Source organism: Saccopteryx leptura, chromosome 5 (assembly GCF_036850995.1).
Source record: "Saccopteryx leptura isolate mSacLep1 chromosome 5, mSacLep1_pri_phased_curated, whole genome shotgun sequence".
Classification (NCBI taxonomy): domain Eukaryota; kingdom Metazoa; phylum Chordata; class Mammalia; order Chiroptera; family Emballonuridae; genus Saccopteryx; species Saccopteryx leptura.
The window spans coordinates 113,494,000-113,506,182 of NC_089507.1; the positions used below are offsets into that span (position 1 = coordinate 113,494,000).

Sequence of the window (12,183 nt, forward strand, 5' to 3'; positions counted from 1 at the left end):
TATTTCAAAAAATTTGTCCATTTTTTCTAGTTGTCTAATTTTTTGGCATTCAGTTCTTCACAGTATTTTCTTACAATCCTTTGTATTTCTGTTGTGTCAGTGTGGTTATTTCTCCACTCTCATTTCTAATTTTATTTATTTGAGTCCTCTTTCTATTTTTCTTGGTGAGTCTGGTTAAAGGTTCATCGATCTTGTTTACCTTTTCAAAGACCCAACTCCTGGTTTCATTGATCCTCTGTATTGTTTTCTTTAGCCTCTATGTCATTTATTTCTGCTCTTGTCTTCATTATTTCCTTCCTTCTACTACCTCTGGGCTTTACTGGCTATTCTTTTTCTAGTTCTTTTAGATCAGGGGTAGTCAACCTTTTTATGAAAACTGTTCACTTAGCTTGACCAAGAGGTGGCGCAGTGGATAGCGCATCGGACTGGAATGCTGAGGACCCAGGTTCGAGACCCCAAGGTCACCAGATTGAGCGCAGGTTTATCTGGTTTGAGGAAAAGCTCACCAGCTTGGACCCAAGGTTGCTGGCTCGAGCAAGGGTTTATTCGGTCTGCTATAGGCCTGCGGTCAAGGCACATATGAGAAAGCAATCAGTGAACAACTAAGGTGTCGCAATGTGCAACGAAAAACTAATGATTGATACTTCTCATCTCTCTCTGTTCCTGTCTATCTGCCCCTGTCTATCCCTCTCTCTGACTCTCTCTCTGTCTCTGTAAAAAAACAAACAGACAAAAAAGAACTGTTCCCTTAGGTGCAGTGTTAAGTTGTTTATTTGAGCATTTTCTAGCTTCTTAAGGTATGCCTGCAATGCTATGAACTTTCCTCTCAGTACTGCTTTTGCTGTGTCCCACAGATTTTGAGTTGTTGTATGCTCATTATCATTCGTTTCTAGGTATTTTTAAATTTCTTCTTTGATCTCATTGTTAACCCATTTGTTATTTAATAACATGCTTTTAGTTTCCAAGTGTTTGAGTATTTTTCAGTTTTTCTGTTGTGGTTGATTTCTAGTTTCATGCCATTGTGATCAGAGAAAGTGCTTGATATGATTTCAATCCTTTTAAATTTGTTGAGACCACCTTTGTGCCCTACCATGTAGTCTATCCTAGAGAATGTACCATGAGCCCTTGAAAAGAATGTATATTCTGCTACTTTAGGGTGAAAGGTTCTGAAGATATCTGTTAAATCGAGTTGATCTAGTGTGTCCCTTAATTCCGCTGTTTCTTTGTTAGTTTTCTTTCTTGCAGATCCATCTAGCGATGTTAGTGGGGTATTGAAGTCCCCTACTATTATAATATTGCTGTTGATCTTGTTCTTTATATCCATCAAAGTCTGCTTTATATATTTAGGTTCATAGATATTTATAATGGTTATAGCTTCCTGTTGGATTGCTCCTTTTATCATTATGTAGTGGCCTTCCTTATCTCTTACTATAGTCTTTGTTTTAAAGTCCATTTTGTCTGATATAAGTATTGCTACCTCCGCTTTTTTTTTTCATTTCCATTTGCATGAAATATTTTTCCATCCTTTTACCTTTAGTCTATGTGTATCTTTTGTTTTAAGGTGTGTCTCTTATAGACAGCAAAAGTATGGGTCCTGTTTTCTTATCCACGCAGCTACCCTATGTCTTTTGATTGGATCATTCAATCCATTTACATTTAAAGTTATTATTGATATGTAGTTGTTTATTGTCATTTTATTCTTTAAAGGCTGGGACTTTGTTCCTGGGGCCAAGGACCCTCCCCTCTCCGCTAAACTCACTTTCTGCCACGCGAGTCTCTCTGGGCTGCTGTTTGCTCCTGGAGCTGGGCATCCCTCTCCGTGTTTCTGCTTTTCCTACCAGTCTCAGTGTGGCTTCCTCAGTGTTCCTTGTTTAAAGAGTACTTTTAGTTTAGTCCAAAGTTGGTTTTTCCAGATGATGGTTCTTAAACTAAGTTGTAACCACTTTGGTTCTGGGAGGTGGAAGTTGGTCGTCTACCTAGTCCATTGCCATCTTGCCGCCCCTCAAAACTGCAATCTTGAATTCTCTGTCATTTAAATCATAATCATCCACCTACTCCATCACCATCTTGCTGCCCCCTGCTTCTCTTTCTTAACCTCATTTTTAGCATACACACAAATCATCACTAGATTTATTTATTTATTTATTTATTTATTTTTTTAGGGAGAGATTGGGATAGACAGGAAGGTAGAGAGATGAGAAGCATCAATTCTTTGTTGCTGCACCTTAGTTATTCAATAATTGCTTTCTCATATATGCCTAGACCAGGGGGCTCTAGCTGAGCCAGTGACTCCTTGCTCAAGTCAGTGACCTTGGGTTTCAAGCCACGAATTTGAGCTATAAGCCAGTGATGATGGGGTTATGTCTACAATCCCACGCTCAAGCCAGCAAATCCACAGTGAAGTTGGATGAGCCTGACCTGAAGCCGGTGACCTCAGGGTTTCGAACCTGGGTCCTCTGCCTCCCAGTTTAATGCTCTATCAGCACTGTGCCACCATCTGGTCAGGATCATCATAAGATTTAAAATCAGTGTTTTTTTATTTTTATTTTTTAGGATATAAAACGGCATTGTGTCCTCTGTTAAATGTCATGTAGCAGGCCATGCTGTCTCTATCTCATCCTGTCCCTTGAGATGCAGCAGTTGGGGACACTGCTGGGGGGGGGGGGGGTTGTGCGTGCTCTTTCCCAAGAAGTGGTCGAGTGCCAGGTTCCGTCTGAACAGGAGTCTTACTATTTTTCTCTAGAAAGCCTGCATGTTTTTCTTTGATTTTATCAAGTTCTAAAGTCACCTCCTGGTATATTTAGGGATTTCTCATGAAGGAGTTTTGTATAGAGTATCATCTGGAAAACGGCAGTTACATAGTTAAGTGAAATGTATGTGTTAAGCAACTTGAGGATGTTTTATGATGAAATTGTTGCATAGCCGGTGGGTTGTGTGTTCACTTTTGTATCACAAGTCTCTTTAATGTGGATGCTCGTTTTAAAAATTCAAATAGACTTGCTCTTAAGGGTATATGATTGGTGTTTCCTTTGTTTTTGTTTTTATTTCCCAAAGAACCTTGGAGTTTAGGCATAGTATTTTTTTCACAAAGTATTCTTTTCTTCTTAACATCAGAGACCTTGACTATTTCATATGCTTTTCAGTAAAGCCGTCAGGCGAAATCTTCAATTCAAGAAAATAATACAGCAAATCTGTATTTTACAATTTGAACCTTTTTGAGTCTAATTCACTGGCGTTGGGAACTTACTATTCTCCTACAGGATGATGTGCCTCCAGTTGTAATTGTTCTGACCCTCTAGTAAGGTAAATGTCCTCAGTGCTTATCAGACTAGGAGAGATAAGTCTGTTGTTCAGAACTGCATTAAATATCTCATTGGTTTCCTTACAGAAACCATAATTTGTTCAGGAGAAAGAACGGTGACCGTTGTGGTTTCTTGTTTGGCATGTGCAGCCTCTGCTTCTGTAGTGCCGTGCGGTGCCGTGCCTTGCTGAGCCGCACCGAGCGAGCCGGCTGCCTTGCCCCTCAAGCACACTCTGCTGCTGGCTGCATCTAGCCTCTGAGTGTCCTAAGATGTTAGTCCCTGGAGATGGTCTCAGAGCCCACACTGGGGGGAGTACAGCTTAGTATGCTTTGTTCCTCTTGAAGCAGATTTGATTCAAGGCCTCGCTGACATCAGTTCTTTATTCCTATTATTTTTAAGAAGAATATATAGCCCTGGCTAGATTGCTCGATTGGTTAGAGCAGGGGTCCCCAAACTACAGCCCGCGGGCCGCATGCGGCCCCTGAGGCCATTTATCCAGCCCCCACCACACTTCCGGAAGGGGCACCTCTTTCTTTGGTCAGTGAGAGGAGCATAGTTCCCATTGAAATACTGGTCAGTTTGTTGATTTAAATTTACTTGTTCTTTATTTTAAATATTGTATTTGTTCCCGTTTTGTTTTTTTACTTTAAAATAAGATATGTGCAGTGTGCATAGGGGTTTGTTCATAGTTTTTTTATAGTCCGGCCCTCCAATGGTCTGAGGGACAGTGAACTGGCCCCCTGTGTAAAAAGTTTGGGGACCCCTGGGTTAGAGTATCGTCCCGAAGTGCAGAGGTTGCCAGTTCAATCCCTGGTCGAAGCACAAGCAGGAGTAGGTCAGTGTTCCTGACTCTCTCTCTCTTTCTCTCTCCCCCTGCCTCTGTCACTAAAATCAATAAATAAAAATTTTAAAAAAAGAAAGAAAAAAAGAATACAGCTGAGAAGGCACTGCTGCTTTTTGTTTTGTTTTGAGAGAGAGGCAGGGAGATAGAAAGGGAGAGACAGACAGGAACATCAGCTGTTTCTATATGTGACCTGACTGTGGAATCATACTTGGCAACCTCTGCGCTCCCAGACAGCAATCCAACCGAGCTATATGGCCAGGGCTTAATTTTTATTATTTTTTTAAACTAAAAAAAATTTTTTTAAAGACAGCGAGAGGAGAGGGGGAAGGGAAGGATTCATTGCTGTTCCACTATGTCTTGCATTCATTGGTTGCTTCCCGTGTGCACTGACCGGGGGTCAAACCCACATCCTTGTCATGTCGGGGCGATGCTCTTACCCGATTAGCTGCCTCAGCAGGATGGCACTGCTGTTGCAAGGCATCCACAAACCATTACTTCATGGCAATAGAACTTGACCTGTGTTCTTTGCTGATTTATTCAATTGCATATGTTGATGAACTCTGCATCTTTGCCTGCTTTATTAGAGTCGTTGGTTCTTCTCTATATTATTTGTGTCCCATTGAAGTCCTTTACTCAGTTACTCACTGCCTCAGGCTTGAGGTTAACAGTCAGGGAAGAGGATGACGATTCCTACTGTTTAGCAGAAGAAATGTGGGCACCGTGTATTGTTGAGACACCTGAGCTGACAAGTAGTCCTTAAGTCTTGAAGAGCAGATAGTAAATGTGCTGGCACGCACCCACACTGATTATTCCGTGTACACATCCTTTTGGTGTACAGATGTGCTTCAGCTCCAGCCTTCATCCTGCTATGGCATGCCCCGGGCAGAGTGACATCTTAGGACGAATTTTGAATAAAATTGTAAATCAACTTTAACAGATACTAAGAGTGAAACAAACAAAAATATGCAACAGGATATGTCTTTTTTTTTTAATTGTTAATATTCACTTTTTTTCCCCAGTGGTTGCAATCTGACAGGACTTCTTGGGAGGCACTGTGGAAAGGGACCAGAAAGCTGGTCATTAGGCAGAGCTGTCATCACAAGTTATTTAGGTACAGGGTGAAAAGTTCTAGTTCATTTGGTGCCCAGTGGGGATGCAGGACCCAGGCAAGTTGTTATAACCACCCCCTGCTGCTAACTGACCTCCAGTCCTGACTCTTTCTCCCCCCACCCTTTTCTCTGCAGCTGAAGTCACCTGGGAGCCCCTCAGGCCCCGAGCTGCCCATTGAGACAGTCCTGGATGACAGAGAACGGAGAATCTCCCACTCCCTCTATGGTGGGATCGAGGGGTTCGATGAGTCCCCCACAAGAAACACTGCGCTCAGTCGGATAATGGGTGAGTCACATAAAACTGTTGACCACATCTTATTGTTTTGTGTTCCCTGGTTTGGGGAAAGGTCATCAACGTACCATTAATGTAGAGGGGGGGGGGGTGTTTTCTAGAGGAAAAGAGCAGGTCATTAAAATCACTCAGGAAATGTTCATGTAGAAAGAGTCAATCAATACATTGATTTTTGTTAAATGAGTTTCAGATGTAGTAATGGTGGAAAGAAAAGAAAATAAGTAAGTAAGGAATCCCATAGAAACATTTGTCAGTGATCAAGAGATTCTTAGCTTGTTTGAGATAATAAATGAAGCTGTGTTTAAAAAAAAAAAGAAAAGAAAGATCCAAATTGAATGGTTGATGGCCAGGAAGCTTTGGAAGGTAGGTGTCACTCGCAGCAGCGCTGTCTGACAGGAGAGAGTCAATGCGGGTGAGCGGGTATGTGTGTGTCAGATACACTGGTTTGGTTGGCGCTTCATAAGAGGGCACTGGTTTTTCACTTGCATCTCTACTTTTTCAAAGCCTTCATTTAAAAATCCTGAGATGAGTTATTTTGCCTCCTTTGTTGGGATTCCACACCATGCCCTGTGCCTGCCCCCCCCGGTGGATCTCTGAGGTGGTCCACACTGGCTCTATAGCAATATAGCTTTGGATAACTATTTCTATTCATCAAGACTTGCTTTGCCCATGACTGCTTAAAGGGACTGAGTCACTTATGTTGGGAGATTACCTGGTTACAATTTTCAAATTGTCCCCAAAACCGTTTTGATTCAAATAGCGCCTTGAAGTAAAACACTTTTCATGCTGGTATGTTTTGCCAAGCTAAAGTACAACCTTAAATTTTACTCAGTTTTTGAGTACATAAAGTATAGATTTGAGAGATTGAAGGTTTGATCAGAAGAAACATTGACTTCATGCCTCAGTAGGTGTTCGTGGAAAGCCTGCTGTTGGCAAGGCACTGTGCGTCTATCTTTGTGGTCACTACAGAGAGGGACAGAAACAGTCTCTGCCATGAGAGAGCTTTTTCCTGGGCATGACGAGAAATAGACATAAAGTTGCCCACTGGAATCCTGTGTCATTCTTCCTCCAGTCCTGCCTGCTTTCTAGTTTGGAAAAAACACTAAATTCTCCGTTATTTTGTTATACTTGGAATTTGGACATACCGACTGAATGTAGTTTGATTGGGCCACCGTTCTTTCTGTTGCCTGCTTGGCATACAGGAAAGCAGAGGAAGAATGATAAAGACATTGTGTACCTATCACACGACAGTCGTCTCATGTTAACTTAGCATATTAACCTTGGTTTAACAATGACCACTCTCCTCTTGGCTTATAGATCTTCCATACTTTCTTGGATTTGGTATAAAAATGTTATTTTGGTCAATCCTTGTTTGTTGATGAAAATTCAGTCCGAGAGAGAGAGAGAGAGCGCTTGCTTGTATCCTTGGATCTGTGTGCATACAAAGTGATACGCTGTAATTTCCCCTCTATTATAGGAACATAGGACTTGCCATACAGAATCAGACCACTGGTCCACCAGCTCCTGTACCCGGCATCCTGCCTCCAATCCCTGATGCTTCAGAGGAAGGCGAAAAACTAAAACTAAAAAACAGACAAAAACCCCACATTCACCTAGTAACCTTTTGACATGCTGGACACAAGGGTTGAGGATTCCTTCATTTTTCCTTAAAGTTTGTGGCCCTGATTTTGTTAGCTATGGAGTCATTAGTCTGGTTCTGTCCACACTGTAGGTGACATTATTTTGCCTTTCCTCTCATGGAGATGTAATAGATGCTTCACCCAGGGCAGTGACTTCCCTCCTCCTCTGCTTTATCATGTACTGGGTGTGCCCTATGGTACTGAGGGGAGGATAACAGACTCTTTTCATTGGATGACAGGCCAAATTGATGTTGAATGATTTGCATATTAAAGACAGTTTTTTTTACTTGTTGCACTAGAGACTAGACATTGCCTATTGTTTTACCCTGAGAAATACATGTACTTAATCTGATTTATCTTCAGCTTTGCAAATTTGAGAATTCCTCAGTCTTTTATTTTTCTGAAGTGAGAAACAGGGAGGCCGAGAGACAGACTCCCACATGCGCCTGACTGAGATTCACCCAGCAAGCGCACTAGGGGGCGATGTCCTGCCCATCTGGGCTGTTGCTCTGTTGCAACTGGAGCCATTCTAGTGCCTGAGGCAGAGGCCATGGAGCCATCCTCAGTGTCCAGGCCAATTTTGCTCCAGTGGAGCTTTGGCTGCGAGAGGGTAAGAGAGAGAGAGAAAGGTGAGGGGGAAGGGTGGAGAAGCAGATGGGCGCTTCTCCTGTGTGCCCTGACAGGGAATCGAACCCAGGACTTCCACACGCTGGTTCGACACTCTACCACTGAGCCAGGGCCCAAGAATTGCTCAGTTTTTATCAGTCCCTATTCCAGTATCATTGGCCCTAACACACAAATACTGTTTTGTTAAGTCAATTCCCCCTTTAAGTTAGAAATCCTATAATAGATGTGACCTTGTAATAAAATACCAAAACTGGGTACCAGATATAAGATGTTAGAGCACAGAATTTCTATTAATCTACCCCACTAGCATTTATTGATTTGCGTAGTGTCTAGGAAATTTCTCCGACAGCTTTTATTTGGTTAATGGTTGTCTTTTATGCATCTAGAATAACTCCTGTGTATACACTAACTAGGGGGTGGTGGTATTTACTTTATTATTCAGTTAGCCAGGGGTCCCCAAACTACGGCCCGCGGGCCACATGCGGCCCCCTGAGGCCATTTATCCGGCCCCCACCGCACTTCCGGAGGGGCACCTCTTTCATTGGTGGTCAGTGAGAGGAGCATAGTTCCCATTGAAATACTGGTCAGTTTGTTGATTTAAATTTACTTGTTCTTTATTTTAAATGTTATATTTGTTCCCGTTTTGTTTTTTTACTTTAAAATAAGATATGTGCAGTGTGCATAGAGATTTGTTCATAGTTTTTTTTTTATAGTCCGGCTCTCCAATGGTCTGAGGGACAGTGAACTGGCTCCCTGTGTAAAAAGTTTGGGGACCCCTGAGTTAGACCTTAGTATTGAAGATACAGCTAATTACATGAAGAAATGATTTTCGTTAGGCAAACTGAATTTTCATATCAGCTATTCTCAGGTAGGACTGACTCTAGATCAAAGTGGACTCTGAGCCTTTCTGACTCATTTCTGTGGGAACCTATCCTAGCAAAGACACCTCTAAAGCCTCGGTGAGTGAAGGAGGAGGGTTAGAGTGGGAAGGATATCAGGTGCAGTCAGCCACATTCCCCACTTAACAAAGGAACAAAGTCCTAAGGTCTCATGGAGATTTTTATTGTGTTTTTAGTTATTTTCTGTTTCTTAAAACTGCTTTCTCTGGAGAATACTGAGGCCACACAACTGGTATGATTTATTCTTTGTCACCATCAATTTATAAGTCTTCACATCTTAAGCAAAATGCAGTAGACACCCTCTAGAATCTATTCCCTCCTGGCAACTACAGTGTTATAAAAATCAGAGACTTTAATTTGGAAAACAACCTTAGAAATCAGTAGACCAAGCTCCTTGTCTTCTGTACAGGGGAATTCTGGACCAAAGACATTAACTGACAGGTCCAAAACTGCACAGTTCTGGGCTTCTCAGCCAAAATGCCGATGTATGTTTTTATGAGTCATGATTCCCCGCTGCTCGGACCTTCCATTTCCTTAGCTTTGGTGGGGACAGCCAAGTTTGTGACCTGAGGCAAGATATCTCAACATCATCCAGATTGGCTGACTTTCCAGGGTCGTGCATTTTGAAAGAGTCATCCTGGAATTTGATCAAAAAGACATCTGTAATGAGCTTGGATAGGGTGTCTTTCTTTAAAAGCCTTAAAAATATTTTACAAATTGTTGGACTGTCTTAACTAATAATAATAACAATACTAGGCGTAGCTCATTAACCAACATGTTCACTTCATAAAATCAGAAGCTGATATTTGGCAACATTGAACCTTAAAATTTTTCCAACATTTTAACATGAAAATTTTTTTCTATTTAAAGCAAAACCAGAATCTGTTGTGTCCATTTTAGGATTTAATCTCAATAGCTTTTATATTCATACAAGTGGTGAAGTTTAATAATTATGTTCATATTATTTTATTTTGTTATAAATTGAATATAGAAGAATAGAACATTAAAGTTTTTATTGTGAGTGACATCACTAGAAAAATTTTTCTCGTTTCATCTGTTTTTAGTGTCATGCATGGCCTTATCTTCTGTATAAATGTACCAATGAATAAATATTTAGTGAACAATCATTGTGCATTGCATTTTCTCACTTCTCTGCAAGGTATTGACTGGTTTAAGTCTTAGTGTGCAGTTGCTAGTGGACTAGTTGAGGACAAAGGAATATTTATCTATTAAAAAGTAGATCAGACTGGCCAGGTGGTGGTGCAGTGGATAGAGCATCAGAGGGATACAGAGGACTCAGGTTCAAAACCCTGAGTTTGCTGACTTGAGTTCAGGCTCATGTGGCTTGAGTGTGGGGTCACTGACTTGAAGCCCAGGGTTGCTGGCTTGAGCAAGGGGTCACTGGCTCTGCTGTAGCGCCGCCGCCCCCCCCCCCCCCTGCGTCAAGGCAAGTATGAGAAAGCAATCAATGAAAAAGTAACGTGCAGCAATGAAGAATTGATGCTTTTCATCGCTCTCCCTTCCTGTCTGTCTGTCTCTATCGGTCCCTCTCTCTGTCTCTGTCACAAAAAAAAAAAAGTAATCAATGGCTTCTCCAGTCATCCTTCCACGGTTGCACATTTACAACGTGCCAAGTATAGCAGTCGTCATTCGGGGATATTGACTAGGTGGAGTTTAATAAAACACAGAGTTAGAGAACTTAGTTATTTGTTACTCACCATATATCCCTGCAGTCACAGTCTCAAACTCTATTCCTAACAAGCATGTTAAGAAGTGAAATACTGATGGATGATACTAACTCTCCAGCTTTTTAAGATAATAGCCTCCAGAATCAGAGGTGAGAGAAAAAAAGAAAGCAAGCTAAATTCCTATCTTATTGTTTGAGAAATTTCTTACTATTTACTTATGCATAACATTTTGGATCACTGAGGTACAATATTTCTACTCAAAGCAAACCTTAGGAAAAAGGGCTGTCATAGGAAGAACCGTTCAGGGTTCCACATTGCTTACTAGGCTGTCTCTCAGAGTATACTTTGTAAACCCAAGCGTTTTACTTGTTAAAAATAACTGCACTCTAATTGCACTGTAATATTTCCTTCCAATAGATAGTGCCTATGTGGGGACTTGGTATTTAATGCTTTGAGACATGCCTTGTCAGTGCTGAGCTGTCAGGGAAAATTCTGGTGTTTTCATTTTGTGTTCACTTTTGGGAGAAAAAGTTTGTCTTCAGAAGGAAATATTTCTTTGGGTAATAATGCTATATTTTATTGAACAGGTTTCTGTCTTTCTGTACTAATATTCTAAAATTCTAGTAGGATTATATTAATGACTGGAATTTGGGAAAGGAAATGATTATGTATTAAATTTGATTTGTTTTTATCATGAGCATCCATAAAAAGTTGCTAGTTTTCATAGTTTGTCAAAATGATGTATTTTCAATCAAAACAGAGTGGTTTTTTTTGGAAAAAATGCTGAGTAGACATTTTAGTTAGCATGCTCTATTATAGTTTCCATAATAGAGTAGTTGATGCTAAATTGAATGCATTTAAAATTTTTCTCAAGGTTTGTTTTGTGGATTGTCCTGAAGAGATATGTATTGACTTAATTTTTATACATTTGTTGAAATGTCTAGAGTAATTTATATTTTTAGAAATTCTACAAGACCGTCTACTTGTCATACCAAAGTTCCCAAAGAGTTAAAACTAAAATTATCACTTACTTAAAAATGAAATCTCGCCCTGGCCAGATAGCTTGCTTGGTTAGAACACTGTCTCACAGCACCGAAAATGCTAGTTAGGTCCCCTGTCATGGCACATATAGGAACAGATTGATGTTCCTGTGTCTGTCTCTTTCCCTTCCTCTCTAAAATCAATAAAACATGAGGAAAAATGAAATCTTAAGACTGAGGCTAAAATGTTAACAGACTTTCTATACATTGGTCTTGTGCTATGTTAAGCGATAGTTTATAATACAAGAGAAGTGTATCCCAGTTAAAATGGTGGCTGTGTTGGGACAGTGTGGTGGTCCTGTTTGTTGGGGTAAGAACCTGTATAGCTGATTTAAATAGATTTGGACATTGGCTTCAAAAGGAGAATTTTTGCATCCTCTTGTAAGGTGATGGGAATTGTCAGTGTTCCTTGCTATGTTGGAAAAGCCAGGCTGGTGGGCCCATGGTAACCCATGTGGCACATTTCTGTGCATATGGCCTCCCACAATGTAGTTATGTGGCTCAAAGCATGGTCCACAGTTCTTGCATAGAATTATGGCACAACTTTTTGGGAGTCAGCTAGTAAAGCTTTAGGCATTTGGGGGGGAAGATGGCACCCTTTGGATTCAGGGCCTTGAATCTTAATTTTGTCACAGGAAATGTAAATGCCTGTCACATTCGTCTGAGGACCTGGGCAGATTTTCCTGAAAGAAGCTGCTCAGTGTGGACAGTTCTGCATCCCTCCTTACCAAGAACGCTGTTT

General features: G+C 40.9%; 1 protein-coding gene across 9 annotated transcripts in view; it reads left to right on the forward strand.

Moving 5' to 3' along the window:
* Positions 1–12,183, forward strand: part of PARD3 (par-3 family cell polarity regulator) — a 696,077-nt gene that overhangs the window by 411,795 nt on the left and 272,099 nt on the right. For all 9 annotated transcript variants that reach the window (XM_066386075.1, XM_066386074.1, XM_066386078.1 and 6 more), the window contains exon 15: positions 5,391–5,541. In XM_066386075.1, the coding sequence (XP_066242172.1) occupies positions 5,391–5,541 (151 nt within the window). The remainder of the gene's footprint in view (positions 1–5,390; positions 5,542–12,183) is intronic.